We start from the raw sequence: 15716 nt of genomic DNA on the forward strand, positions 1-15716 counted from the left end.
AAGAAAATCTTCTGGGAAAGTCTGAGTTGAATGAACTTTAAAAAGGTCTCTTGACCCTCACTGGACTTTCTGGGAGGCTTCAATGCAAAGGTGTATACTTAAGATTGGCAGGGTTGGTTCACAGAGCATGATCAGAAATAGCCAAAAGTGACTGGGACTAACCCACCGAAGCCCCACAGGAGGCCTGGAGAAAATGGCCCATGCTAAAATAGCAACAAAGACCAAGTTCCCCTGCTTCTCAGTGTGCCCTCTCTTAGAAACAGTGCACCCAGACAGGGGTGGATCCCACGCAGAACAACACCTACATTCAAGTTGCATCAGGTTTGAGGTGAAAGCTAGTGGATGAGTTTGTTTGCTCTTTGGGGTTTATTTGCTTTGTTGCAGTGTTAGGGTGGAACTCAGGGTCTGGAGCTTGGCTAGGCAAACACTGCCAATGAGCCATATTCCCAGCCCTGGAATGTGATGAGCATTTTGATCAGCATTTTAGTGTATGCTTAAATAAGGCATGAACCAGGCGAGGTAGTACACACCTGCCACTCCAGCACTTGGGAAGTGGAGACAGATGGTCAGAAGTTCAAAATCACCCTGAGCTACATAGCGAGCTGGAGGCTAGCCTTGACCACATGACACCGTCTCAGAAAAAAACAAAATGAGATAATATTACTTGTTCTTTCCTTCTGCCCGTTACAGAAGATGAGAGAAAATACTAAGCCAACGGTTCTTACTAACAACTACACCAGGAGGGTCCTGTTCTAGAAGATTCACGGTCCATGTGAACCTCGTGAACCACATGACATAAGGTCTGGCTGAGCTGACATCCTTACAGAGCAGGTGGACACCAGAGACAGGCCGATAACAAGCGAAGAGATGCCCAAGTTCACCCCGCCCCCCCACAGAGGTGATGCAGTCCCGTTTCCAGATGACATGCAGGTTGCTCAGGAGATGCAAAGAGGATGGGAGGGAGAGGGAGACGGTGTGTGTGTGTGTGTGTGTGTGTGTGTGTGTGTGTGTGTGTGTGTGTGAAACCACCGCGAACTGCGTCATCTGGGTATGGTGAGCAAAGCTCTAACGCGGTTGCTGGAAAAATGGTTGAGGCTTGGTCACTGCACCCCTCCAGCCAGCCCGAGGCCCCACCCTCCCAGGGACATGCGGCAGGCAGGCAGCACACTGAGCATGCGCACAGCAAACGAGACGCAACCTACTCTTTAAACATTTCATCTTTTCCTTCAGACCTGAAACGTGATATAAGATGGGGTTATTAAACCACAAAGACAGGCCCGTCCGGGTTCAGAACGGAGAGAGTGAGTATTTCCACTCGCCAGTTTAAACCAGTAAAAGGCTCTTAACGTTTCCAGGTGGCATGCGTGTGTGTTCATACATGTGCTACGTACCCCAAATGATATAACTGTAAATATGTATGCTCTCATTTTTAATAAATATGTAGATAGTCAAAATTAATTCTCTCTACAGATATGTAACTATTTAATTCTAGAGTTTTCAAAGTGTTCAAGTTTTGTTACATGTGTGTGCTTTGCTTTTATATATATATTTTGAGAGTCTTAGATAACCCAGACTGGACTTGAACTTACTAAGTATCTCAGGATGTCCTTGAACACCTGCTCTTCCTGCCTCTACTTCCCTGGTGGTAGGATTACTGATGTGTGCCACCATGCCTGGGTTTCAAAGTCTGCACGTTTGTGCTACACATTTAAAACGCAGCCCAAATGGCATATGCATGTTTAACAGCCAAAACAGCAATGGGGGTATCTGAATATGTGTCTGCGAGCATGGGAAGTCAAAGCTTTGGAATGAGAACATTCCACGTGAAGTGTTGCTGATGAGGCCCTGCTGCCTCTGGTTGGAGGCATTACTCAGCGCAGGTAGCCACTTCTCACACCTTGTTTGGTTTAAAAAAAAAAAAAAAAAGATAAGTGGATGGAGATGCATGAGAATTTCCACAAACGGGACAGTAAGGCTTAACAGAACTGGACAGTCAGAGCTCCCATGGAGGCCGTCGTGAGGGAAATGGCTCCTGAGGAGAGGAAGCCTTTGCGGACCTACCTCCATTGGCCAGGAGGTTCTCGTGGACTTTGCCCTTGGAGTCTTCCATGACCTCCACCACACTCTGCGCCGTTCTCTTTATGAGGCTTGGGGGAGAGAAGAAAGGGCCAGTGAGGGTGAGGAGCTGTGTGCAGGACCACTCCACCCAGCCTCCTGGCAGAGAAAGGAGCCCTGGGAGCCACTCAGGGGCGGCACTCTGGCAATCTGTAAGGAGAGACTTAAGCATTAAGAACCTTTGAACCAGTCACTCCACTTCTGGGAAACCATCTTGAGGAAACAGGAAAAAAACACCAGAAGGGTTTTCTGAATAGAAAGATGTTCTTTGCAGCAGAGTTGCCGACAATAAGAAATTGGAAGCGACCTGGAGGTTCAACAATAGAGAATTGTTTGAGGGATGGTCTGTCCAGCTGAGGGATTATTAGGCCGCCATTGAAAATAAGGTTTACAAAGAATTTCAAATACCATGGAACAAGGCGCGTATTATAATGTTAGGTGGAAAAAAACAAGACAGAAACTTAGACAGTAAGTCGATCGCTGGCTGTGCTATGGCACATATTTCTACTTGCTATTTCTCTAGCACAATCTGGTATTGATTTTATAGAAAAGGCAAGCCTCGGGCCTCCAGCAAACACACGGCAAGAACTCAAGTCATACACCAGGTCACAGATGGAGGATGGGGTACGTTCCCTTTCATTTTCAGTCCCTACTCCCTCCCTCTTTCCTTCTCCCTCCCTCCTTCCCTCCCTTCCTCTCTCTCCCTCTCTCTCCCACTCATCCTCCAACTGATACAAAGTCCCCCGTATGCCAGGATGTCCCCAAACTCACTCTGTAGCTAATGGTGACCTTGAACTTCCGATCCTCTTGTCTTTACCTCCCCAGTGCTGGGAATACAGTCATGCTCCCCTATGTCCAGCTCTTGTGCTGCTGGGGATGGAACCCAGGGCCTTGTCTATGCTAGACAAATAACCTACCGACTGAACCATGTCCCCAACTCCAAGGTCCTCCATTATTGCAGGTACAAGTCAACGCATAGTGTGGTACCTTGGGCCTGCCATAGACACCGAGGCAGAAGACCCTGTTGTTTAAAGCATGAAAAGGAAAGAGGGTAGGCGTGTTTTCTTGACCATCGAAGTAATCAGGGTTGATAGCCAGAAATGGAAAGACGCAAGTATGAAGTAGTTTTTAAGGAACAGCCAGAGCACTTGCCTAGCATGTGTGAGGCCCTGGTTTGGATCCCCAGCATTGCTTAAAATGATATAAGTAAATAATGAAATGAACGAGGATAGAGACACAGCTCAAATGCTTGCCTAGCAGGTAAAGCTCTGGCTCAATCCCCAGCACCGCAAAGAGTAGGTGATGCCAGTGCTCGGGAAGTGGGAACAGGAGGACCAGAAGTTCAAAGACATCCCCGGCTACCCGGCAAGTTCGAGGCCAGCCTGAGATACACGAAACCCTGTCCCCAAAATAACTAAGGCCAGGCATAGTGGCACACGCCTTTAATGCCAGCCTTCGGGAGGCAGAGGCAGGTGGATCTTCAGTTAGAGGCCAGTTTAGTCTACACAGCAAGTTCTAGGCCTGCCAGTGAGACCTTGCCTCAAAAAAAAATAAAAATAAAAATAAAAGGATAGGGGCTGGAAAGATGGCTCAGTGACTAAGAGCACAGGTTCTTCTTCCAGAGGACCTGAGTTCAATTCCCAGCACCCACATGGCAGCTTACAACTGTCTAACACCTTCATGCAGAAATACATGCATGCAAAACATCAATGCACATAAAATAAAAATAAGTCGTTAAAAAAGTTTTTAAAGTATATAAAATAACATTTTTTAAAAGAACGACTACTGCCGTCCAAGTACAGGAAGCACACCAGTTGGACATTCCTCCCGAGTCTACCTCCCGATTGGGTCAAGTGTGCTTACAGGTCCTTTGATAACCCCCTCTCATCTGTAGGAGTCTATGGGTGTCCATTTCTCTGTAATCATTGTGTTAGCCTCACGAGGATTTGGGGAAGTTGAGTATTATCCCACCTCTCAGATGGGGAAACCGAAACAATTTGCTGCCTATCGAGGGTCTGCAAGTGGGCTTCAAAGACAAGGCTCCTGGCCACCAGGTCATGGTCACGCTGCATTCTAGACAGCCACTGTGACCCACCTCGAGTCTAAATGCCTCCCAGTGTAGAGTGCCCGCATCCCTTTGATTAGGAATTACAGTCTCACTCAGAGAGCCCTGTACACAAACCTAACTGCGCTGTCTTCTAGGCCTTTGACCCCCAGGCTTCTTAACGGCGTCAAGGATGCATTCCCCGGGCGTTTGCCACAAGAATGTGTGCTTAGGGCATCCGGCTGACTGCTCTGAGCTCTGTGCCCTCTGGCTCCCAGGTGAGTTCAGCAGATCAAAGGAAGACCAAATGTCCACTCCGGTTCCCTCCGGCAGAGATCTCAGCTCCTGCAGCCTCAGGCTTGTGTCTCGGCCCAGGTCCCGTCAATGTCCTTTAAACTCTGTCCGCTACATTGCCACACAACTCTGGGCCTCTTTGTCACAGAACTCCTCCAGTTACCCCAAAATGAGTGTGCCTCCCATCATCTGCTGGGACCCTGATTCAGCGAGCAAATTTTATACACTAAGCAACTACTGTGCACCAAGCATTATTGGGTGCTGTGGGCTGAGCAAAGTCCCTGCTGTCACAGAACTTCAGTCTCAGTACTGTTGGAAGTTCCTTTTCTTTATTCAAATCACCATAGTAACACAAGCGAGTTGGACCTACTCCTGCGGCCCCCACAGCCCATCCAATAATTACCTATTTACATGAAAGCGGTGAGGTGCCAGCAACGTCTGCTGAATGGATAAACAAGCCCAGCATCCCACAGCACCTCATCCTTCCGTGTTCTCTACTCTCCTCCCTCTGAGCCCCTTCAGAGTGTCTCACTGCAGCCAATGGGGCCCCTCAGCACGTCCATGGCTTCCAGAACATCTCAGAATAGCATGCTCCGATGATGCTCAATGGCTAGAAAAATCACTTGTTCCACAGAACAGAAGCAACTTGTTGTGATCAGCACCTGTGGTCACCAGAGAATTACCACGTCACTGAACCAGAACCTTCTTTATCGCCAATAGGAATGTTAAGGGTCTTAGGCCATTTTCAGATTTCCCTTTCTCCTTTTACATCACCTATGTGTAGCTCCTTCTTGTCAGAAGTGGGCAGCTTCCTCGTTCCTGTCATCCACAGCGTGGTAGCCCAACACGCTGCCCTGCCACAAGGCATTCCAGACTGCTGGGTCGCTTCCCGTGTGAATTGGTGTTGCAATGATCTGCACAGTCTACCTTCCTGTACCGGTGTGTAAAGAAACTACTGGAATAAAAGGGGTGGCCACTTCTTTTTTTTTTTTTTTTTGGTTTTTCAAGACAGGGTTTCTCTGTGTAGCTTTGCGCCTTTCCTGGAACTCGCTTTATAGCCCAGGCTGGCCTCGAACTCACAGAGATCCGCCTGGCTCTGCCTCCCGAGTGCTGGGATTAAAGGCGTGTGCCACCACCGCCGGGCTGGGTGGCCACTTCTAATGTCAAGTAAGGCCGAAGCCCCCTCTAATTACAACAAGCAGATGTCCACTCCCCTCAGAATGCAGAGGCCTGCTTGCTTCCCTATACCCTGGCCAACACCAGCCTTAGGTGTCCTTTTAGTCTCTGCCAATCTGATACCTGGACACCTACATCTCGTTATCACCCCGATCTGCATATCTGCCATCTTCAGGGAGGCTGCATATCCCTCCTCAGTCTGCTGACTACAGAAGGCCACAAGTTCAAATCCATCCCTCTTTTGTTTTCTTTTCCTCTGTTGCTTCCTTCACTGATCTGTATGAGCTTCTATGTTTTGGAGACCCACCCAGTTCCGGTGACAGCATTCCCAGCTACCTGACACCATCTTAACAAAGACTTTGTGAGCTAGTGTCACAGAAGGAACTGATGGAGAACGCCAGGGTCTCTGAAACTCACACAAATCTAAAATAGCTGACCAAAATGAACAGTGAGGATGGGAGACAGGACTCAGAGGCCAAAGTCACCTGCCCCCAACCCTAAAGACTTGAGTTCAATCCCTGTGAGACCCACATGGCAGAGGGAGAGAAGCAACTCCTTCAAGTTGTCCTGTGACCTCCATACATGAACTATGGCACCCACTCATGTACACACACACACACACACACACACACACACACACACACACACACTAAAAATGTAATTAATTTTTCTTAAACTGTAATGAGTATTAGCCCACATGGGAAGATGTACAGATCATATTTTTAGTGAAAATCAACTTGCAGAAAAATACGTAATTATCTCACTTGGTCACGTGAATATACATATTTGTCAAAACTCACCAATTTGTTTACTGAAAATGTACACATTTCACTGTATATAACCAGTGTGTATGTGTGTGTGTGTGTGTGTGTGTGTGTGTGTCTGCATGTACAAATGTGAGCAGGCACATGGGAGCATCCGGGCATATGTGTGAAGGTCAGAGGTCAACCTTGGCTATGTTCCTCAATCACTCCGCACCTTGTTTTTTAAGACAGTGTTTCTCATTGAGCCTGGAGCTCAAATCCTCAGCAAGCCTGCTTGGCCAGTAAGCCCAGGGTCCTCCAGTCTTGGCCCACCCCCTGGAAGTGGAATTATGGACTTGAAATACCTTGTCCAGCCTGTGTAAACAAAACCAAAACCAAAATAATGGACAGCACTGGAGGAAGGTGGACCGGTAGCCTCCATGTGCACGTACACAAAGACACGTGAACCTGCACCCACGTGTGCACCCACAGAAGCATGCACAGACACACAAAACTGCAAACCTTTTTTAAAAAGATACAAATAAGTTGAAAAGAAAAGGGAAAGGTTAACTTTGTTTTTAAAACATAAAATAGATTTTAAAACCGTGTGTAATAATGCAGTTTTCTATCATTTTATTTTCAGTATTTATTGAATCTTTGCCTGTGTCTGTGTGGGTGTATGTGCTTGTGAGTGTGGGTGCCCACAGACTCTACAAAGAGGCTGTACCCCTGAAGGTGAAATTACAGACAGTTGTGGTTGTGAAACTGAATTCTGGTCCTCTGCAGGAGCAGCACGTGCTCTTAACCACTGAGCCATCTCTCCAGACCCTGGTTTATTTTATTTTTTGTTTGTTTGTTTTATGGTTGTTTGAGACAGGGTTTCTCTGTGTAGCCCCGGCTGTTCTGGAACTCACTCTGTAGACCAGGCTGGCCTTGAACTCAAATCTGTCTGCCTTTGCCTCCCAAATTCTGGGATTAAAGGTGTGTGTCACCACCTCTGATCCTGGTTTATTTTAAATGGTCTCGTTTGCACTGTATCTTACACGTCTACTGATTTGTAACAGGACGTTTATTTTAATTGCTAAATGATAATTCTACCAACAAGTTGGAAACCTACAAAGAAAAAAAAGTATGTAAAAACTGGATCTTGGCTCCAAAAGTAGCTCCCCCACGGTCCAAGCTCAGAATTGCAGCTCCCTTGCCCTAGGGGTACAGATGAACACCTAGTGGGAGAGATCTCAGCTCCCCAGCTTCTGTAACCATAAGCCAGGAAATGGCTGCTGTGCAGAGCCGGGGACCCTCGAAGGCGCTGTCTGTGGGTAAGAGGGCAGAAGCTGCGGGTACGAGATGAATCTGGAAGGGAAGGCTCACTCCTCAGTCACCTGAGTCACAGCTCCCAGGGCCCAAGCAAAGAGCAGATTCTTCCTAGGTGGCCTTAAGACACGGTGGCCCCGAGGGAACTCTCCCTGCGCATTGTACAGCAGAGTCCCTGTGTCTGAGCGGGCCTGCCAGACAGGTCGTCATCTGCGCCCCGCCTGCCCCAGAAGCTGCCCCAGTCCACCAGAGGAAGTATTAGTCTGCTCCATCTCCCAGAATGGCAGATCAAGCAAGGTTCTAAGCTCCTGAAGGGCAAATTGGTACTGCAAAAGCCAGTCTTTGGGGCTAGGCACTCGGCTCATTTGGTCAAGTGCCTGCCTTGGGGACACAAAGCGTGATACCCAGAACCCATGTTACAAATAAAATAAACTAGTGTGATGGTGCATGTCTGTAATTAGTGCAGGGAAGGCCTAGACAGACGGATCCCTGAGACTTCCTGGCCAGCCAGCCCAAGCTACTTGATGAGACCTAGGTCCCCCTGAGAGACCCTGTCTCAAAAGAAAAATTGTGGCTAGCTCCTGGGGAACAACACCTGAGGTTGTGCTTTGTTTTGGCCTTCACTCACACACACACTCACACACACACACACACACACACAGAGAGAGAGAGAGAGAGAGAGAGAGAGAGAGAGAGAGAGAGAGAGACATCCCCCTCTTCCATGACTCATTGGAGAATTTTAGCAAAGCAGGATAGAGTTGGTCTGAAGTCACCCAGACGTCTGGAGGACAGAAAGGTTACAGGTTACAAGGCTGGGCACGGGAGCCTTCTCTGGGTTCGAAGCAACAAGAACAAGTTCCCCTTGGAAGCCTTTGACGGTCCTCCAAAGGGACTCTGCAGAGTACCAGCTAAACCTTCACTGAACAAGACAAAGCCTGAGTCTGAGGAAGCTGAGAGAGCCAGGAAGACTGCCCCCAAGCCACACAGCTCGTCCTTACATCCATGGCTCTTTCACAGAGGCTGGTCTCCATCTGCTAGAGGCACCGAAGTGTCCCCCAAGGACCACCAGAAGCCCCAAACTTGCCCTGTGTCCCACTGTCCCCAGTGTGTCCAGATAGTAAATGCCATAGAGGGGGAGTGCCGGGCCCGAGAAGTGAGCCTAGAAGCTTCCACAGAGGGTGGGATGTGTGACTCACCCCAGTCTTTGCCTCTGCCTCTGCCAAAGGACAGTGGCACACTCCACAGCAGAGTCATCAAGAAGAGGCGAGCAGAGATCCCTAGTAACTTTCTTTATATAAAAGAAAAGATTGAACAAGGCTTCTAGAGGTTTCTAGAGGCTCTCCGCTCCAGCGAGCTCTGGGCCCAGACACACCTTGCTTTAATGTCCACAGACTCTGGAAGCTTCTGAAGACCATGAAGTTTAAAGAAGCTGAATCTGGAGGGGTGTGCCTGTAATCCTGGCCACTCCAGAGGCTCAGGGAAAAAAAAAAAGATGGAAAATTCAAGGCCTGCCTGGATGGTAGAGTAAGTTGAAGGGCAGCCTGGACAACTTTTTGAGATCTTGTTTAAGAAAAACAAAAAATGGTAAAAAGTCTGGGGCAGACCTCAGTATTTGCCTAGTAAGCAAGCATGAAACTGTAAACTCAATTCCTGTGTACAAAAATAAATAAAAGTCTTTACAGAAATCCCCTGTACGGTGTTGAGCCTCTCAACAAAATGGCCTTTGCCACGCAAAGCAGACTTCTTTTTGGCAAGCTGGCATTCTAGAACTTGAGCCCACACATGTATGGCCCAGCAGAGTTTAAGGTCATCCTTCCATATGTAACAAGTTTGATGCCAACCTGGCCTACCTGAAACCCTATCTCAAAAAATGAAAACAACAGAAAACCAAAGCACTCTTAGCCATGCTTTGGCCCCAGAGGAGAAACAGCTAAGGCAGGCTGCTAGATCTGAACTGAGTCCCAGAGGGCTGTCGTGAAATGCTGTGAGATCCCAGGGCCTTCTAGGAAGAGTTCAGCACCCCAAACATCTGGAGAGCAAAGGGTCAGTATACAGGCATTAACATCTGGACGCTTTGCCGAAAGTCCGTCCACCAAGCAGGGCAGCCACTGTGCCCTGATGCAGGGTCCTGCCCCCGCAGAGCGAGGCTCCAGGACACACAAGGTGAAGGGTGTCCTGGAGATTGTCCAGGGGCTGCACGAACAAACACCGGGAACAGGCAAAGCGTGAAAGCAGAACTACAGGTGGTTAATAGGCACTTGAAAATGTTTGGTCTGGCCGTGAATCCGAGAAATACTCAGGAAAACAATCACCCAGCCTCCTTCTGCCAGGTAAATGGGCAGTCTCTCAAGGGCACTCCACTAACGGAGATGAAGAAAGGGCCTCTCGTGTCCCCCCCCCCCCCCTTTGCAGGAACAGTTTGGCAAGGTGTACAAATATGCCACGCTGTTTGACTATGTAATTGAATGTGTGTGTGTGTGTGTGTGTGTGTGTGTGTGTGTTACTGGGAATCAAACCCAAGGAGAACTAATAAATGGCAGTCTGGGAGTATTAGGATAATCAAAAACACAGAGCTACATTAAGGACAAAAGCAATACCTAGGGCTGGAGAGATGGCTTAGAGGTTAAGAGCACTGACTGCTCTTCCAGAGGTCCTGAGTTCAATCCCCAGCAACCACATGATGGCTCACAACCATCTGTAATGAGATCTGGTGCCCTCTTCTGTGTACATAATAAATAAATAAATTTCTAAAAAAAGCAATACCTAAAAGAACAGAGATGCTTAACTTAGTGTGTTAATTATAATAAAATGAAATGTATCTTCTATAAAATGAAATGTATCTTCTATAAAATGAAATGTATCTTCTGTAAAATGAAATGTATCTTCTATAACCCTAAGAAAGACACAAGGAACATGCCTAGTGGCACAAACGTATATAATCCTGGCACTCAGGAGAGCTGAGGCAGTAAGACGAGGGGAGCTCAGGGCTAGCCTGAGCTACTTAAGGAGGCTCCGTTTCATAAAACAAAAGTGGGGGTGAGAGATGCTCAGCAGTTAAGAGGGCTTACTGTTCTCACAGAAGACTCGTTTGTTTCCCGGTAACCCTGGAGATGCCTCACAACTGCCTGTAACTCTGGCTCCTAGGAATCAGATGACCTTTTCTGGCCTTCACGGGCATTGCATGCACATGTATACACACACACACACACACACACACACACACACACACACACAAATTAATAATAAAACAAATCTTTTAAAAAGGATTAACAGTAGGTCAGGTCACAAAGAAAATTTCAAATTCTCAAAGGTACAAATAGCTCCTGATTCACTCTTTAACAACACAGCAATAGAAATAAAACAAGAAAAAAAGCAGCAATGACTAATTTTTTTAAAAATTAACCTTTCAAACATATAAAGATTAAAAACTGCAGAATATCCGAATTAAAAATAAAACAATACACATTAAAATTGAAGGCATACGTATACAGAGGAAAAATTCATTGCTTTTGGCATTTCAAAAAAACAAAAAACAAAAAACCAACAACAACAGAATGAGATCCAGGACAGGCACCAAAGCTACACAGAGAAACTCTGTCTCGCAAAACCAAAAAACAAACAAAGAAACAAAACAAAATAAACAAAAGTTGGTATGATGGCTCAGTGATTAAACCAGACAAACTGAGTTCCAGCCCTCGGTCCACATGGTGGAAAGAAAAAATGGACTCCTACAAGTTGTCTTCTGACCTATGTGTGCACACACACCAAACAAACAAACAAATAAATGAGTGAATGAATAAATAAATGTAATAAAAAAATTTTAAACTAAGCAAGTAATTCAATATGCTTTCTTGGAGACAGCAAAGAAAAGCACCCAAACAAAGCAAGAGAGGAATGAGGTTTTATGCAAAAGTTTACAAACGTGGAGGTCATGGGTCACACAGCCTGAGGTGGGAAGCCTGGAGACCTCTTTAGGATTCTAGCCCACATGCATTCACGGTGTCCTCAGTGAACTCTCTACTGTTGCTGCACAGATAGCCCCCTCACGTACGTAACCTTTGCTCAGCCAACTCTTAGACCACCCGGGAAAGGAGAGACCACCCAAGTGCAAGTGGCAATCGACAATGCATCGGAGGAGCCTGTGCGGCACAGCTGAGTGGCCATGCAGGACCACGTGCCTGTGAAACGCAATATACCGACTGGACCACAGAACAGGCTAAGGATCTGGGAAGGACTTGACTATTTAAAGGGAAGGGAGGCTTTTAAAGGTAAAATCATTGGATTCTTAAATTTTTTTTTTTTTAAATTATTTACGGAGTGAACTAACACAGGCAGCATGCAGGAACAAACTTTTCTAAAAACAGAGCTCTCACAAGCAGAAGCCTTGCAGCTGCATGGAAAAACACTCTTGTGCCCAGGTAAATAAATAATAAAAGGATATGGAAACAATACACCTTGAAAACTGTCCCTTCTCGGTTCCCCTGGCCGGAGGCAGTGCTGACAGGTTCCCGCTGCACTGCTTACAGGCCCAGCCAGCATGTATGTCTCCAGTGACACTTAAGGACTAGTCAAAGAGTTGGGGTGGCCATCCCAAAGACCTGGAGGGTTTACGACCAGAGTCCTTTCTTTTTATCCTAAGTTCCGGTACAGACAGATTCCTGAGGCAAGACACCTGCCTTGAGTGAGTCTGTATTGCAGGGTGCCCACAGCACACGGCTGTCCTTATTCCCCGTAGGAAAGTGCCTGGGAATGCATGCATACCAGGAAACTGGAAACAATACACAGTGCAAATAAATTTCCAGCCCTTACACACCTAGTCTCTGCTGTTAAAAAGTTTTATGGCATCTGTGTTTCCTAATGACAGCCCTCATCCTGCTAGCACGTGAATTTTTTTGTGTATGTTTCTTAAGCACATGCTGCATTACCCATCAGGGGAGACTTGTGTAACAGGACAAAATATGAATGCCTGTCAGGAGGAAATAGCGAACAAACAAACAAATAACCCGAAAGCCAGAATCCATCTGCATCCGAGTTCTCAGTGAGTGAGGAAGGAGCTAAGGGGCCGCTAATGGTGTCAAGTTCTAGAAAAAGGAACCACTCAAGAGCTGCCATATCTGCAGCCAGGCGAGGAAACAGCCCACCCACGCCTCCTAAGGCAGCTGGAGCAGGCTGCACATCCTCTCACTGCAGCCTGCCGGAGAGGGAAGACTGAAAGCCTGTGGCAGTCTCCGGCAGGGGGCTGCTCTCGGGGTCTTGGCTTCTGCACAGATCATTCGATTTGACTGTTGGATGTGAGTTATCTAACCTGGTCAGGCTTCTGTGTGGCCCAGGGCAGCCTCAAAAGGAAGTTGACACAAGGGACTCGGCTCCTTTGTCCTCGGTGACATTCTTTCACAGGTTCAAGACTGGCAACACATCCCTCCCCTTCACTCGTCCATAATAGCATGTTATCTCATGGTTATCTTTGGGGTTAATTTTGTCTCGTGTCTTTGCAAACTACAGTGGCAAAGATTGCCTCCACTTCTATTAAGCCAGCTTCTCTCAAAGAGCAAAACACTGATCAAGGATCAGAAAATGCAGTTCTGAGGCCATTTTTGTGAAGAGTATGAATGAGATCAACAATTTTCTAGGGGCGAGAGGGGCCATAGCTACAGTTGTATGTGCACAAACTCTCTGGCTCACACCTCCACTTTCATCACTTCTACATGTCCCCCAAGAGGACAGTCATCAGCGCACTGTTGGCAACAGCCCAAGCCCAGAAGATGTAGGCTTCCAACAACAGAGAGACAAGCAAGAAACAGTTCGTCGGCTCAAGGTAACATGTCCAGAGACGATCCAAACAAGCAGGCCATCATGAGCTAACAGGAAACTTTCTCTGAGCTATATTATTAAGCAAAAGGGAAAAAAGCAGGATGCACTGTATATGTTATCATATATATATATAATAGAATATATTTACATAAAATTATTCTAAGGCTATATGTTTTGTTTTTGTGTGTGTGTGTGTGTGTGAGACAGTCTCAAGTAGCCCAGGCTGACCTCAAACTTGCGATGCAGAGGTTGATCTTGAGTTCTGGATCCTCGTGCCTCTGCCTCCCAAGTGCTGAGATTATAGGAAGGTGATTTATTATTTTGTTATTGAAATTTTGCTGTGTTGAGCGGGGCGTAGTGGCGCACGCCTTTAGTCCCAACACTAGGGAGGCAGAGGCAGGCCAGTCTCTGTGAGTTCAAGGCCAGTCTGGTCTACACAGCAAATTCCAGGCATCCAGGGATGTTACAGAGAAACTGTCTTGAAAAACAAAAACAAACAAGAAAAGAATCTTGCTATGTTGAGTAGGTTGGTTTTGAACTCGTGGACTCGGGCCATCCTCTGACCTCCGACTCCTGAGTGCTGGGCTTCAGGCAAGTGTAACTGCATCTAGCAAGGACTACAACACATACTGACTTGTGCTCTGGAAGTCTCGCCCACTAAGTTAGGACAACAAAGCTTCAGGATCGAGGACAGGAGGCGATGAGGGAACAGGGAGCAGGCCAGCAGATCCAAAGGAAACTTCATTTCCACCCTGTAGACTTGTTTTTGCTTTGAATTTTTCTTGTGTACATACGTTACTGAAAAATAGACTAAAGGTGGACATGGTGCCTTGGCCAGCAATAGCATGCTGGAGAAGTTTAAAGGCAGCCGGGGCGGCTACACAGTAAGTTCAAGGCCAAACTAGGCAACTTACTGAGACTCAGAACAAAAGGAGGGAAGAAGAGAAAGGAAGGAAGAAAGAAAAGAAGGGAGAGAGGGAGGGAGAGGAGGAAGGAGAAGCTAACTAAAAACAAAAATCACCACTAAAGGGCTCAGAGGACCCAGCACTATTGACACAACACCCCTGGGAACCCACCCGCTGGCTCTTTCTTCCAGCTTCCGAGACCAGGTTCACACAGGTCATACTTTGGTTTGGCCAAAGCAAGAATGCTGTGTCCTCTGACAACAACGTCGAATTCTTACTTGTGTGTAGTAAACACGAAATGTTTTACCTTTCAGCAAAGGTATCGAGTTTCCCCAGCTCATCAGAGAGACCAACGAGGGAGTCCAGGGTCCCCACCTAGAAGAGACCGTAAAGGGATTATGAGCTTGCTGGTCAACGGTGTAAGGCATCCTTTTAACAGCCCTGTGGGGCTCACTTCACCTTGAGTTGGATATCTTTAGCCAACAGCCAGATAGAAAATCGAGAAACACTTAGATTAAGAACTATCCTTTTAACTGGGTGGTGGTGGTGCTTGCCTTTAATCCCAGCACTTAGGAGGCAGAGGTAGGTGGATCTCTGTGAGTTCAAGGCCAGCTTGGTCTAAAGACTGAGATCCAGGACAGGCTCCAAAACTACACAGAGAAACCCTGTCTTGAACAACAACAAAAAAACCCCTATCTTTTAAATTTTATTATTATTCTCTGTATGTGGTGTGTACATGTCAGTGTGTGTCCTATGTATACACATGTGTGCAGATGCTTACACATGTAGAGGTCAGAGGTCAACATAGGGTGTCTTCTTCAGTTTCTTTCTATACTGTTTTTTGAGGCACTCACTGAAACGTGGAGCTCACCAGTTCAGCTGGACTGGATGATCAGGGACCCCTGCCTTGGCTTCTCCAGTGCTGGGATTATCGTTGCACACCAGTGAAACCTGGTACAGATGCTAGGAATCCAAACTTGCTTCCTTGTTTTTTAAAATTGCATTTTCTGGGACAGGATGACAACAGAATACATAGGAAGGATCGTTCGTGGCCTGACCTTAGCTCAGTTTATAGAGGTTCTTTACAGACTATTCAGGGTCTGTTTCTTAGTATAGAAATAAACGCAGTGTCCAAAGACCCACTGAAGGGTCTTTTCAGAGACACGGGAAGAAAGGGTCTGCTCCTCAGAGCAGGATTACAGGCGGGTCACACCAGCCTTTTATACGGATGTTGGGGCTTGAACTCAGGTACTCTACTGACTGTGGCCCAAGCCTCCTCCCGCCCTCTCATCCTAGCCCCCTCTCTCTGAGAAA

At 47.0% G+C, this 15716-nt stretch overlaps 1 protein-coding gene across 3 annotated transcripts in view; it reads right to left on the minus strand.

Moving 5' to 3' along the window:
• Atp6v1c2 (ATPase H+ transporting V1 subunit C2) overlaps positions 1 to 15716 on the minus strand; it is a 39699-nt gene that overhangs the window by 21245 nt on the left and 2738 nt on the right. For all 3 annotated transcript variants that reach the window (XM_059248733.1, XM_059248731.1, XM_059248734.1), the window contains exons 3-4: positions 14710 to 14777; positions 2062 to 2147 (exon numbers count right to left, since the gene is read on the minus strand). In XM_059248733.1, the coding sequence (XP_059104716.1) occupies positions 2062 to 2147; positions 14710 to 14777 (154 nt within the window). The remainder of the gene's footprint in view (positions 1 to 2061; positions 2148 to 14709; positions 14778 to 15716) is intronic.

Source organism: Peromyscus eremicus, chromosome 22 (assembly GCF_949786415.1).
Source record: "Peromyscus eremicus chromosome 22, PerEre_H2_v1, whole genome shotgun sequence".
NCBI lineage: Eukaryota > Metazoa > Chordata > Mammalia > Rodentia > Cricetidae > Peromyscus > Peromyscus eremicus.